This window comes from Myotis yumanensis, unplaced genomic scaffold (genome assembly GCF_028538775.1).
Source record: "Myotis yumanensis isolate MYYU_CA2020_CCGP unplaced genomic scaffold, mMyoYum1.0.hap1 SCAF_2, whole genome shotgun sequence".
Classification (NCBI taxonomy): Eukaryota; Metazoa; Chordata; class Mammalia; order Chiroptera; family Vespertilionidae; genus Myotis; species Myotis yumanensis.
In genome coordinates this window covers 184,648,610-184,664,212 of record NW_027223753.1, presented here as the reverse complement: position 1 = coordinate 184,664,212, position 15,603 = coordinate 184,648,610, and the positions used below count along the sequence as shown (strand labels likewise).

At 42.6% G+C, this 15,603-nt stretch overlaps 1 protein-coding gene across 1 annotated transcript in view; it reads right to left on the bottom strand.

The window, feature by feature from the left end:
- The window catches only part of NCEH1 (neutral cholesterol ester hydrolase 1), a 57,044-nt gene extending 41,688 nt beyond the window's left edge, over positions 1-15,356 (bottom strand). The window contains exon 1 of the mRNA XM_070406787.1: positions 15,152-15,356. Coding sequence (XP_070262888.1) covers positions 15,152-15,289 — 138 coding nt within the window. The 5' untranslated portion in view covers positions 15,290-15,356. The remainder of the gene's footprint in view (positions 1-15,151) is intronic.
- Positions 15,357-15,603: the final 247 nt, after the last annotated feature.

The following is a 15,603-nucleotide window of genomic DNA, read 5'->3' as shown; positions in this document are numbered from 1 at the left end:
CCAGCTAGGACGATTGTTATGGTTTTATAAAAGTATCTCTAACCCCCACCTCCACCAAAAAAAAAAGATTAAAATTAAAATAAGATTGGGCTCCAGCCAAGTAAATGAAACTAAAAACAAAAACCTGAAACTCTTTGGTCCGTGGGCTGACACTCTATCCACTGAGCCAAACTGGCTAGCTAGGTCAAGAGTCCAGATTTCAAAATGTATTTCCATTTAGAATCTAAATCAGTGGTTCTCAACCTTCCTTTAATACAGTTCCTCATGTTGTGGTAACCCCCCAATTTCATTGTTACAAATTGAACATAATTAAAGCATAGTGACTAATCACAAAAACAATATGTAATTATAATTGTGTTTTCCAATAGTCTTAGGCGACCCCTGTGAAAGGGTCGTTCGACCCCCCAAAGGGGTCGCGATCCACAGGTTGAGAACCGCTGATTTAGATGAACCAACCAACAGAAATTTAATTATTTGGGGAAGGGGTGTTTCTTTACTTTTATATTCCCCTTGTTTTTGGGGGGTTTTTTTTTAAATGTACTAATTATATAGGTATATATAATTTTATATATTTAGTATATCAATAATGTCCACCAGTAACCTCCATCTCAGGTTTTAATCACAAGCTATAAAGTATATTTAGGCTAGTTCCCGTGAAAACTGAGAGCTCAATATTCACATTGCCTAAGTCAAAATGTTAGTTTTGTAAGGAATCCTTGAAATCATTCCAACAAGCAGGCTACAAGTTGAGATGCGGACATATAAAAGGGCCAGTTCCTAGGAATACACTTTTGTGTCTGATACATTGAGGAGTCCACCAGGATGCAGAGCTGACAGGCCTCTTAACATCCTCATGTTCCTCAGGCTCTCAGGAGAACTGACCTCCTGCTCCTGGTGGTGCTCTTGTTGGTTTCTTTAACACTCTGTTTTCCTAGTTTTCCTCTTTGTTCCCTGACTGCTGTATCTCCTTTGTCGGCTCCACCTCTTCTCAGAACTCTAAAACTCCTCTCTTCTCCCTCAATACTGTTTCCTTATGGGATTTCATGTCTTTATGGGATTAATACCACTGACCTGCCAACAAATTTCTCCATATTTCCTACATTTGCCTTTATATGACTGATTACTTGTCACATATTTTTGGCATGGATTGTAGCTCCAGGAAGGTTAGAGGGTGGTGGTGGTGGTGGTGGTGGTGGTGGTGGTGGTGGTGGTGTGTGTGTTTGTGAACCGCTATAACCCCAGCGCCTGGCACACAATAATTGCTCAGTTAATGAAAGACAGAGGTCATGGTGGTCAATTGAGGACACCTGCCTTTAATAACTTAAAAGGTAAAGTCATCTTTTCCATAGTTATAGACCAGATCTCTGGGCCCACAGGTAATCAAGCATTTGAGCAAATCTGAAGCCTTTTGTTGAGGAAAATAACCCTGCTTTGCAAGCACTTCTTCACTACCTTCACACTGTGGCAAGATGGCCACCATGGGGACAGAAGTCCAATAAGACATTTTATTTAAAAAAAAAAAAAAAAAAAAAAGTCATGTCTCCAACTCTAGCTAAGGAACTCTTTTTGAGGTAACACATAATTTCTAAAACAAATTCATACCTTGGCAAAGCCCATAGAGATCTTTGATGTAAGACAGTGACAGACTAAAAACATACAATTTCTCCAGCTTTTGGAGTGCTAATTCCACCAAACTGCCCGAACGGCGACTCTTGCTCTGGGTGTGGGACTTGGGCAAGTTACTTAACCCCTTTGTGTGCCTGGATTTCTTCATTTACAATATTGGAATAATAATAGTACTTACTTCACAGGGGTGTTATGAAGATAGAGGTAATATGTTTGCAAAATGATTAGTACGGTATGAATTAGTGATGCTGCTGCTGATGACGATGATTCATACACCCATTAGAACATCAGCCCAAGCACTTGAAATTTTAACCATAGGAAGAGGTTTTTAGTTCTTGCTATACACAAAGCACTGTGCTAAGAATTTTGTATCCAAAATCACATTTAATCCATAGAATGAGCCTTGAGAGAGGCTCTATCATTATCCCACTTTAATAGATAAGGAAACTAAACTGAAGCTCAGAGAGCTTAACTAACCTGACCAACTAGTCTCACAACTACTAAGTGCTAAAGCCAAGATTTAAATCCAGTAGCCTAGCCAACAGGTAAGAAGATCTACACCGATACAGAATTCCACAAACCTGAGAGCAGACTGACAAGAATAATGGTGAAAATAAAAGAATAAACACCAGCATATTACTAGTACTATTGGAGTATACTGTAGACAACTGCCAAAAATCAGATCTGAAAGAAATATATGTCTTATGTGCCAGATACTATTTCAAATGCTTTACTTATTAACTAATGCATGATAATGATGACAAACAATAAAGCTTTATACACATTACTCATACAATCTTCAAATAACTTTATGGACTAAATATTATGACCACTTACTAGATAAGGAAGCAAACTCATAGGTGAAATACTCTTCAAGGTCACACAGCAAGCATAGCTCAGAGCCTCCATTTGAAAATAGGTCTCTTTGATCCCAAAATCCATGCTCTTTAACACTATGAAAATGGTCCCCCAAATTTGGTAAATATACCATCAGTATTATGAACTCCTTTGGTAAAATGAAAACCCATAGTCATTAAATTTGGGACTCACAATATATTCTCTCTTTAAGGCTCAAAATACATGTCAGTATGGTAGGAATTCTGAAACATTTTCAGTTTAAAAACAAATCCCGATGAACTCTGTTTAATTCAGTATTTCCGAGTCTTATTTAACCCTGGAATCCTTTACAATGTGTAACATACATTAAAATCCTCCAGAGCCCTAGCCGGTTTGGCTCAGTGAATAGAGCGTTGGTGCTCAGACTGAAGGGTCCCGGGTTCAAACTGGTCAAGGGCCTGTACCTCAGTTGTGGGCTCAATCCCAGACCCGGTTGATGCTAGTACAGGAGGCAACCAATCTATGAGTCTTTCTCACATTGATGTTTCTCTCTGTCTCTTCCTCTCCTTTCCACTCTCTCTAAAAATTAATGGAAAAATATCTTCAGGTGAGGATTAACCAACAGCCACAACAAAAATAATCCTCCGGAACTAAAATTTGTAAATACATAATACATTCCTTTCCTGCGTGATGCTTTCTTTTTCTTTATTTCTTGTCTTTTCTTTTTTTTTTTTTTTTCGTGTACCCTCTTAATGTGGATCACACAACTAGTACAAAAGATTTCAGAGTGCAGGAGGTGGAAGGGAGGGAGAGGGGAGATTGCACAATCCTAATAGGAAAGAGTAGAATATAGTTCAAAAGGCACCGGAGTCCAGCGGACACTCACAGCCAGCCTCCCTAGGCAGTCATGTGTCTGTGAACCAATCTTGCTGAGCTTCTATTTCCTTTTCTGTTAAATGAGGACATTAATGACTATTTCGCAAGGTGGTTATATTTATTCTTCAGTAAACAGATTCATTATTATCTGCCAGAAACCTTACTCTATTAAAAGCAAATAATCTTCTAAAAGCAGAATTGAGTTGCCTTGCTAAGACAGTTGAGGACGCAGGGACTACTGGTGCTCTGGACTTGTTTCTCACTAACAAGGAAGAACTGTGTCATGAAATGGAAATGACTGAAACCTTGGGACAGAGTGGCCTTATCTTTATCTGATGCATAAACTAGGAAGAGAGAGATAAACAACTTGCACTTTAGAAAAGTAGGCTTCAGAACAGTCAAAGGTAATATGAGTCCCAGAGCAGGGACAATATTATGGGGTAGGCAGCACAGAAGAGGGTCAGGTCAAATAAGTTTCTTATGGAGCATTCATCCGTTACCACTCAGGAGGAAAAGGGAAAGGTAGAATGATATGAACATGAATGTGGGAATTTACCAGCAATCTTTTAAGGAGATGGCCTGTAATTATAATTAACATTTAGCTAGAACAGGCACATCATTCACTACAAATTTGAGAAAAAGCATAACCTGCAAAAAATATTATGAGGAAGTCAGAAACCAGAAAGCAGTGAGGCTTGCAAAAAAACTTGCAAAGGGACAACAAAAAGCCATTTTTAGATAAGTTCCCAAGTCAGAAGCACCTGAAGCACTGGGGGTGCCCCTCAGGGCAAACGGAGTAACACAGAAGACAGAAGGTAGAACCGTGAATTCCTGTGTTCTCTGTGGCCACGGATCTTCAACCAAACCAAAGCAAAACAAGAAACACCTAAACCAGTAAGAGAGAAATTATGTCTATAATAGGGTGAGAAAGTTTATGATTTGGTGGGGACTTTGTATATTTCAACAGAAGGAGAGAAACATACAAGGGCCTTAAAAGAAAAACAAAACACAGGGAACATTTGCTATCTTGCTCCCAGGCATATGTTATCAGCTTGGCTCAAATAAATTCTTACAAAAACTCAAAAACGAAAGAACACCAAAACGCTATCAGAATGTAAAGGAGAGAGGTAAACAGCTGACTGGTCACATGATCTCACTCATATGTGGAATCTAATGAACAAAATAAAGTGATGACACAAAATAGGTCCAGAGACATAGAAGCACGGAACACTGTGGAATCTCAGAGGGCAGATGGGGATGGGTGGGTGGGCAAGAAGAGATCAACCAAAGAACTTGTATGCATATATGCATAACCCATGGACACAGACAATAGGGTGGTGAAGGCCTGAGGCGATGGGGGGGGGGGGGGAGGCGCTCGCTAGAAAGGGTCAATGGGGTAAAAACGAGGACATATGTAATACTTTCAACAATAAAGATTAAAAATAAAAAAGCTGACTGGGGATAAGGAAGAAGTTTCCAAAAGAGATGATTTTCCAGGAGGTATTGGAAGATGTGGGGGATGTTGGCCAAAGTAAGACAGAGAGTGGGAGGGCATGTGGGGCAGAGGGGACAGAGGAGGAAAGGTGTCAGGGAACAAGTGTGCAAGTAGACCGGCATGGGAACACTGGGAGGCTAGACTCAGCAGAGTGTTACTTCCAGGTTGGAGCAGGCCCTCAGTGCCAGCTAAGGAAGGTAGTCCTTTTATTCTGCCACTATCCTAGGGGAAAGGAAGTCGGGGGTAAGGGCAGGTGGGTGTCCACTGGAGGGTTAGCAGTCAGATTTGAGCAGAACAGACAGCACAAGGATCATTCTACAAATTAGACATGATGATGCTGAATGTTTGCAAATCAAATAAATGTAGGCCAAGCATCTGTCCAGATTTGTCTAGGTATAATTCTGGTTTAAAACAGTTGTATTGGCATGATTATTAGCAGCAGGCCCTATCGCTCTCAAAAATGACCTGGTTTGGACAATTAATTATTTGGCTATCTAGGTATATATAACTTGGGGACTATCTATCTACATTTAGTAGCACTAAAAATAAACTATAATAGAGGAGAGAATCCTACCAGGTATGTTATGAATGGTTTACCAGGTGGGCCACAGATATTGGTTGAGGGTTTTATAGAAGTAACAAACTTAAAACCGTGTTGTCTAACTATTCAACTTTATCAAAGTTGGCATTCATTGTATAATTCTCTTTATATCTTGTGAATTCTGTCATTTAAACCCCATACAGATTTCCCCCCATATTTCCCTCTGTTTCCCCTGACACACTTTAAAAATGTAATCAAGTCTATGGCATGAAAAAAGAATGGGAAACACTAGTGTAGATTAATTTCACTGTGGGGTCTGGGGGCTCAAAAAAAGGTCAAGATACAGTGCACTAGTGACTATAAAATGATCACAGCATTCCTGCATGCATGGCCACGGCTATGAGGAGCCTGTCCGAGGAGAGCACCATGGACAAAAAGGAGCAAATCCATCCTAGAGGACTTCATTTCCGGTCAGCCTGGCCCAGTAGTAAGAGGCAAAACTAGGAGTCCAGAAACCTTGATTCCAATTCCTATTTCACCAGTGTAATTAATCATGTAAACTTAGGGGAATCAATGGTCCTTTCTCACCTGACAAATGGAAATAACTAATGCCAACCAGTTATCTATACTAATAAAAGGGTAGTATGCTAATTAGACCAAACATCTTCCGGACATCCTTCTGGACAAAGCCACTGTGGCAGGGGCTGAGGCAAAGGCAGTTAGGGGCCATCAGGCTGGCAGGGGAGAGCAGTTAGGGACAATCAGGCAGGCAGGCAGAGTGGTTAGGGGCGATCAAGCAGGCAGGCAGGTGAGTGGTTAGGAACCAGTAGTCCCAGATTGCAAGAGGGATGTCCAACTGCCGGTTTAGGCCAGATCCCACAGGGACATCCCCCGAGAGGTCCCAGATTAGAGAGGGTACAGGCCAGGCTGAGGGGACCCCCCCACAAATTTTGTGCACCGGGCCTCTAGTTTATTATAAAAATAAAATGAGATGATCTAAGTGAAACCCTTTGTAAGAACCTGGAGCTCTATATAAACATAAGATATAATAAAAAAAGTAGGTTCTTTAGGGTCTCATTTATCTCAAGGCTAGCCTCCTTTTCCTCTAGCCACTGCTATCCCCCTGGGGTATCTTTGGTAGGATCCCCCAATCCTACTCTCACTTCATACACATTCATTCCCACTACTTACACCATTACCCACTCACTGACCACTCCCAAGTTCCTATCTCCAGCCCAACTCTCTCTCTCTTTCTCTCTCTCTCATTCTCCCCTCCCCCCCCCCCGCCCCCCCCCCCCCCCCCCCCCACACACACACACCCTCTCTCTCTCTCCTGAACTCTGGCTTTGTATATATGTAAGCTATTTCTGAATTGCTATCCTTGGACCAGTCCCACAGATACTTCAAAACAATATCCAAAAACTCTCTTATCTTTACCCTCAGGCCTGCTCCTTTTCCTAAATCAGAGTCATTACCATCGTTTACCCAGTTACTCCAGAGCCTGTGCCAGGCGTCATCTTTGACTCCTTTCTTCCCTAACTCATACTACCCCCTCCATTAGCAAGCTTCACTCCAAACCAATCCCACTTTATTGGCTCATGCTCTCACCTCTCACCTGGATTGCTTCCTAAGTGGTCTCTCACCTTCACTTGCTTTCTTATACGCTAGTCTCTCCACCGCCACTGACAGAGACTGTTCTAAAACACAGATTTGATCATGTGATTTCCCTGCTAAAAATCTTTCAGTGGCTCCTTTCTTGGCTCACAAAGCCCTTCATTATCTAACCTGTACTTCCTTCCTGCCTCATCTCTGATTTTTGAGCTTCATGCTCCAGCCTAACCCCTTGTAGTTCCTCAGCGGTATCACCCTCTCTTCTTGGAAAGTCCCTTCTGGCTGGAGTGCTCTTTTCACCCTTCTTTCTCCTCCCTCCTCTCCTCCCCACCTCCTTCACTCAGCTGGCTCCTAAGCAAAGGCATTATAGTATTGTGATCAAGCTCTTGAGCTCAAAATAAAACAAGCTGGAGATGAATCATGATTTCCCCTCTTAAAACTATCTCCTTGAGCCTGTTCTTTGCATTTCAGTTTCCTCCTTTGGAAGATAAAAGAAAATAAGAACACCCACCTCTTCGTTGTAACCCTCATTAGAGGCCTCAGTCTCTGAGCTGGGGTTCTAAGGGCAGACAAGGAGGGTCAGGTGAAACCACAGAAAATGGGTGGGTTTCGATAAAGGGTGGGAACTTCCAGCCCATGGGCCGTAAAAGGCCCAAGAAATCATTTGGTCTGCCCCTGCCAAGACATTAGGGGTGAGTTAATTAAATGTTTGACCAAATAGAGCAAGCTGATAATTTTGTATGGCCCTCAATGATGTTCTAAATATCCAAATGGCTCTTGAGAGAAAAAATGTTCCCCATCCCTGGTCTAGATAATACCTAAATTCCTTTCTGACCCAGAGATCTTTTTTTTTCCTCTTCTTTTTTTTTTCTTTTATATTTGTTTTTTTGACCCAGAGATCTTAATGGTTGCTAAGCAGAGGCACTTCATGCTTTTACAGGTCTTTTCCAAGGCCATACATTTCATTTTGATGTGTCAATAAACCAGAAAATAATCCCCCAAAACAAAAGCAAAAAAAACCCACCTGCCTCATAGAATTAGAGCGTAGACTAAATGAATTGTATGCAAAGCATGTAGCACAGTATCTGGCACAAAGTAAATGCTCACTATATGCCTAATAGATGTTAGCTACTTTTACTGTAAACAACAACCTTGATAACTCAGATTAGATGTCAATGTGAAAGGAAACTCCCCAATGCCCAGGCCTACATTAGATAGCCTTTTTAAGGCCCTTGTAGCAACCCATAAATACCTCTATCATAACTCTCCTTCTGTCATTCAAGTCCCCACTCTATAATTTCAATAAGTTTATCTCCCTTTCAGTCGACTGTAAACTTTTCAAGATTAAATATGTGTCTTCTTCGTTTTTCATTTTGCCACTCCCTGGAACTGGTGTTCAGTTACTATTCATTGAATATCTGATGACTTCTAAATGGTAGGATTTTAATTTTATTTTGGAAACACTAAAAGATAAAATAAAGGAGAAAATAAGTGGTAGACAGTTCTCACATAGTTTCATTTGGCAGTAAAAGTAAATATTACTATTTTAAAATAAGTAATTGTGCATTAATAGAACATTTAAGAATGATTATTACACTTTCACATCTCACAGAAATGTCACAGCTCAAGCCACTTGTTAGAAATAGAATGTACCATTAAGTAAAGTAATAATGGTAGCATTTCTGTGCTTGGGACAATATTTGCAGAGTTCTAGGACAAATAAAAAGAAAAACTATAAATTAGGCATTATCTAACACACCTGGTAGCTGAATCAATCTGCCCTTAATGTTTGATTGGATCCACCAAAGACCAACTTAGATTGCTGATCTGTCAGAACCAACACTGAATAAATCCCAAAGCTATTCTTAAAGCCTCTCTACAACCAGGTATTAAAAAAAAAAAAAAAAAAATCCCACCATATAAGCTAAAAAAGTTTGTGACTGGTGAAATCTCTAACTTACTTGAAGAAATATGTATCATAGCAAGTATAGAAGGGGGTAGACAAACTTGTTATTTACTATTGTTTCCAGATTAAATCTATTTACCATTAGTAAACACCCCAATTCTTGCATGAATGGTTTTGAAAAAGGTTAGCAAGTTGAAGCTCTGCATGGCGTCCAGCTGAGCTGTCACCTAAACCACACCCACATAGCCCAAAGGCACATCATGCTCAGAATATTCAGGTAAGATCACTTTAAATTTCAACAGAGTTTTGGGACATTTTACAGGATAATAAAAAACTTGCTCAACTAGTCCAAAAGCACTGACATCCACAAGAAAGAGGGAGAATGTTCAGTAGAAATACCAATTTCAACAACCTCTTTTACATATGTCTTCAAAAAGTTACATAATATAAGAAGAACATGTAAGCTAAGAGATGATCAAGATTAAAAAAAAAGTCAAGCTCTTACTCTGAACTCCCTTTAGATGCATTAACTTTATTCACCATCTTACCGCCTTTCTAAACTATATATATAAAATCTTGCTATCCTATGAGTTTCTGTAACTGTACCTCTTCTGTAACATCTGTCAGCTCCTACGTTCTTAATAGCTGTATGTTAACAAGGCTTGTCCAGTCTACTAGGCTGTAGTTTCTTTTAGGTCATTTTAGCATCTCCCTAAAACTCCACACAGTAGGCTTTCAACCTGTGTTACAGCATAAGTGACTGAGCATCAAGCATGCCACTGGGATAGCTGTATCAGGGGATCCAGGATGCATTTTTAAAAAATGCCTGATTTTCTTCATAGAATAATTACTAAAAAATTATCCACATTGATATACATATTCAATTCCACTTTAGAAGTAGGAGACCTACTACAACACTTATTACAAAAAAAGTTTTAATTTCTTATATTACATGATCATTGTAAAAAAACTACAATATATAATCTTATGACCCCCAAATCCCTCTATTTTACATTATATCCTTCTGCTTTTTCTACACCTATATACACAGATATATATAACTATGTTGTGTTTTGTTAATTTATTGATTTGAGAACGAGAGAAACATCAATTTGTTGTTCCACTTTTTTATGCATTCATTGGTTGCTTCTTCTGTGTGCCCTGACTGGGGATCAAACCCGAAACCTTGGCTTATTGGGATGACGCTCTAACCAATTGAGCTACCCATCCAGGGACTCATAACTATATGTTTTTTGTTGTTTTTGTTTTTAATCCTCACTCGAGAATTTTTAACCCTCGTCGGTTTTTAGAGTGGAAGAGAGAGGGAAAGACAGAGATAAATATTGAGGTGAGAGAAACACATCGATTGGTTGCCTCATGTAAGAACCGCCCTGATGTGGGCCCAGGCCAGGGAGGAGCCTGCAACAGAGGTATGTCCCCTTGACCAGAATTGAACTCTGGACCCTTCGGTCCGCATGCTGATGTTCTACCCACTGGGAAAAACTGGCTAGGGCGTCATAACTATGCTAGAGGCCTGCTGCATGAAATTTGTGCACAGGTAGGGTTTCTAGGCCTGGCCGGCGATCAGGGCCAATCGGGGCCTTCCGGCTGCTGGCAGGGGCCTCCTTTCCCTGGCCGCCAGTTGCCAGCTGGGGCCTTCCTTCATTCCGTGCCGCCCCCTGGTGATCAGTGCACGTCATAGTGAGCAATCGAACTCCTGAGGGGACACTTAGCATATTAACCTTTTATATATAGACTAGAGGCCCGGTGCATGAAAATTCATGCAGACGAGGGTCCCTCAGCCCAGCCTGTGCTCTCTCACAGTCTGGGACCCCTGGGGGATGCCCACCTGCTGGCTTAGGCCTGCTCCCCAAGAACAGATGATCTAAAAGAAATAATATCCTTGGATAAGGATTTTTTAAAAAGGTAATGGTCTAATGAAAATTCACTGCTGGCGGGGATGAGGGGACTGGGGGACTCCGGCAGTAGGCACGCCACCCTCCACCCCCCCTGGGTGTTGCTGAGGGGACTGGGCGCCGCCATCCTGTGGCTGTGGGTGTTGCCATCTTGTGAGGGTGTGATGGTCAATTAGCATATCCCCTCCTTATTATATAGCATGTTTTAAAAGATATTTTAAATAGGATAATGGGCATGTATTCTGGTATGTAGCATTTTTACACTTCAAGTACATTACAAATCTTTTGTAGGCCACTAACCATTGTTTTTCAAGCTAATTTTTTTTTTACTCTACAGTGTCCCAAGTTGTAGGTTTACCACAATTTACTTAATCTCTTATTGTTCTTAAATTTTCATCCTTTTAAATAATGCTACAAAAAAGAAAAAAAGGAATAAGCCCTGGCTGAGTAGCTCAGTTGGTTAGAGTGTTGTCCCAATAAGCCAAGGTTGCAGGTTCAATCCCCATACAAGAATCAACCAATGGATGCATAAATGAGTGTAACAACAAATCGATGTTTCTTTCTCTCTCTCTCTCTCTCTCAAAAAAGAAAAAATCAAATAAAGGAATAAAAGATTTAAAAGGTTGCTGAGTGGTTCCCCATATATCTCATAAATAGCAGTGCTTTTGGACTAGTTGAACAAAGTGTTTGCTCCTGTAAACTGTTTCCATCTTTATAGCTACAGTTTTGACTATATCTATAATTACTTAAAATACATTTCTCCAAAAAGATTGCTAGGTCAAAGAATAAATATGCTTCTATGTCTTTCAATGGGTTCTGCCCAACTCAGCCATGTACACTTCTCAGTATCTTCACCTATATGGGGATTACCATTTTTTAAACCCTTTGCTTGCATAGCAGTTTGAAATCAGTATCAGAACCTCCCCAAACGCCATTCTTTTGTCCCTCTAGTTTTCTGCCGCCCAATCTTTATCTAAACCTCTCTTCACTGCCTTCCCGGACCTTCTTTCATGTGTGCTTTTCCACTGCTCAGGTCTTATTGATGGCTCTGCTGTCACACTGAAATTTGCCTTGCTAGGATTTTATCCCCTTAGACTCATAGCGCCAAAGTACCAACCAACTAATCTGGTAGACTAATCCATGCTAATATGAGAGGCTCATTCCCAGCAATATGTGTGCAACGTAACTTGAGCATTTTGAGGAAAATACATTATCTACATCTGCAATGCATTTTATTTCTCTTAAAGCACAGTGGTTCTCAAATTATGCTGTACTTTGAAATCACCTGGGGAGCTTTTAAAAACACTGATGCCTGCGTCTCACCTCCCAGAAATTCTAAATAAAATTGGTATAAGGTGTGACTGGGGCATCAGGATTTTTTAAAGCTCCCTAGATGAATTTACTGTAGCAGCTGTGTTTGAGAGGACTTAGAGAAAAATTCCAAGTAGTTTCTTCTTAGATAATATTGGAGGACTCCAAGGAAGAAAAGTACAATAAACATAATTCTTCTGCACAAGATAAAGGAGGTAAGAGCAGATTGAGGGGTGAAGCATTTGCCAATGACAATAGAATAACAATTAGCATTTGTGTTCTTCTTGATGGGGAGGCATGAGCCTGCTGTTAGGAAGTAGGCCAACCTTCACTTCCGAAGTAGCTTCAGTTGCTTCTGTATTGAACCAATCATCTCTAAAATTATTTGGCTAACCAACTTTATGCCATGAAATGTCTGGGGTAGCTCCCCAGGTTTCAATTACTTCCAATTTACATTTATTTTATTGTTCCAACACAGTTAGGCAACCCCACAGATTTGGGCATCTCCACAAGCCTAGCAGACCTATGGGACAACTCTTAAAAGAGTAACTACAATTTTCAGGCCTTTAAGTACATTACTAAACCTCACAACAACATTACAAGGCTAGCCCTCGTTTACAGGGAAAGCTGAGGATCAGAGCAGGTTAGGAAATCGCCTGGCCTCACAATCAGTAAGTGGTCTGGCTGGGATGTGCTTGGGGAAGGCAGGACTCTCACACTCATGCTCTTATCTAATTACAAGGTGTCAAGCCACATTATCCTTTCCCCAGGACAATCTGAAACAACATTGGAAAATTGCTTTACCTGGCATTAGAGGCTTCCGTGTGATCTGAATGATTTTTCTATTTCACAATTCCGAAGGCGAGTGATGAGAGCCACTTCTGTGCGAAGCCAGTCCCAAGCTATGGTGCTAGGTGAGGATACTTGGCTACTTCACCTATATCTGTGACCTGGCATTACATACATTATCATTCCCAAACACCAGCTAGGGGCACATTCTGTAAAGGACCATAGGATCCAAAGACCTTGACTTTAATGGGTCAGTAGCCTCGTTGGGGAAAAAATGGCTTTTCTTGCAACCTGGCTTTCCCCAGATTACATATGATGGGGAAGACTTCTTTGGTGACCTGAAAACTAAAATTAATCTCTGTGGCCAACATAGAAGTTTCATTCTTCCCCCCATCCCCCCACACCCGTTTTTCTTATTCTTCTTCTTAGTCACTGTTTTTTTACTTACTATCTACTATTTCCTAAAGGCTATTTAACCCACTCCAGGTAAATACCATTGTACCCCGGAATCCCTGAAGGATGTTACTCCCAAATTCCATAATTTCTGAAGGAAAAGAGGGATTGCAGGGCTTCCTCCATGAAGGCTGCCTTTCATGACATCAATGCTGGAGAGGGGGGTGGTCACTCTTTACCATGGTAGCATTCTAGGGAGCAGGAGGAAAGGAAGGAAGAGGCTCTGTAGCTTCACAGACACCTCCTAGGAGACAACAGGAGACTTGGGGGGTGAAGAAGGTGGCTGGACTCGAGAGAAGCAAATCCCTACTAGGAATATGTTACAATGCGCTAGTGAAGGAGCTTTTTTATAGGACAAAGCCTCAGAGACTATGGAATCTTACACACAATGAGGATGGAGAGGGATAAGGAAGAGTAGGAAAAGTCATGATCCCCCCCCCCCCCCTTTCTCTAGTCATTCTTGAAAAAAAAAAAAAGTTTACAAAAATAACCTGAGATTAAAGCCTAAGGTTGGGGGAAGAGAGGAAACTTGATTTTGGAGGAAGGCTAGGAGCTCAGAGAGAGCAGGCTGCCCAGAAATGCTGTACAATCATAGCTCTCAGCCTTGGCTGCAGATGGTAGTTTAGGTTTTAGTCTCTGGCACTAAAAATAAGGCCTCTTACCACAGAATAAAGCAGAGACAGTAATATTTTCCTGTTTATGGGGGGAAAGAAATAGCCATGATCCAGTAGAGAGAAATGTTACCCTACCAGGGTAAGCCCCGGCAAGCCAGGGTATTCTGGCTCAGGCAAAGGTTATCTCCTCCACAGCCAAGGACATCAAATAAATGCTGCAGAGCAGGCAGGGAACACATGCATCATGCAAACACGGGCTGCTGCCTCCAAGCCTCTTATTCTGCAGCCAGCCCGGCCTCCCGGCTTCTTCCGAGGGCTCAGCGGGTAAATGCCACGCATGAAATGGGAGATCTGAGCGGTTCCTCTAGTGCTTAGCGGAGCCCAGACTGCTGGCCCCCAGAACGGAGAGCTCCACAGCCTGGGGATGTTGGTTGGGTCACCGCCTGTGCCGGCTTCTGCTTTTAAGGTGGCTGCATTGCTGGAAATGAGAGCCGGTTCTTTCCAGAGCTGTCCTAAAAACTCACTCGCTCTGGGCCGGCCCCTATCGGAGAATGAAATGGGGGAGAAGAGGTTCACAAAACGCTGAAAGATTTTTGTTGTTGTTCATCCTCACCCGAGAATATTTTCCATTGATTTGGAGAGAGAGAGAGTGAGTGGGAGGGAGGGGAAGAGACAGAGACAGAGAAACACTGATGTGAGAGACACATAGATTGGTTGCCTCCCGCTGGCGCCCCGACCAGGGCCAGGTATCCAGCCTCCATCCGAGGTTCATGCCCTTGACCAGAATCGAACCCGGGACCCATTCGTCTGCCGGGCCGCCGGCTAGGGCGAAAGATTGTGTTTGTATGTTTGTTTTGACGTTGCAAACCAAGAAAGAGGAGGCTGTGCAGGTCAGGCGAAGGGCTAAACAGCTGTCAAATGCTATGCAAGAACTTCACCTTCTCCGTCGCCCACGCAGACAAGGAGACACGGAGCGAGCCCGCGGCTGCTAGCAAGGCGGCGAATGGGAAACCCCGAAAATGCCCTATGGAACCACCTTAAAAAAAAAAAAAAAGCAATTGCCTCACTGCGTTAGAAAAACATGCATTCTCGTGGGACACGGTCCGGAAATTTTGCTTCCCCTTTGGTACCGCTTAAGAGGAGGGAGAGGAAAACCAGCGCTGGGCTGCGGCTCACCACTTGCTGTGCGCCCCGGAAAGTCGCGTCCAGCAGCATCAGCTTCCAGGGGTCGGCCAGGGAGCTGGGCAGGGGGATGTAGATGTAATAGGCGGCCAGCGCCACCAGGGCGGTGAGCACCACGCAGGACGTCCTCATCCTCCCCCGGGGCGGCTCGTCTGCGGGCGGACGCGGACGAAAAGGGCGATGCCACCCCAAGACCTCCAGCAAGTTTCTGCGAGGGCCGGCGGCTCATTCGCTGGTCTCTTATGTGCCCAGCAGCCAATCAGAGGCGGCGCCGGGAGGAAGTGGGAGCGCGGACGTGCCCCCCTTTCGGTGTCCTTGCAAAGTGCACTCACTCCAGGTTTGAGAAAGCGCTGAGGCTGCTCTCTGGGCGCCGCCCAGCGGGCTCTGGAGGACACAGGTCCTTACTGCACGCCCGGGGCCAAGGGCTGCCCCCTGAAGGTTCTCAG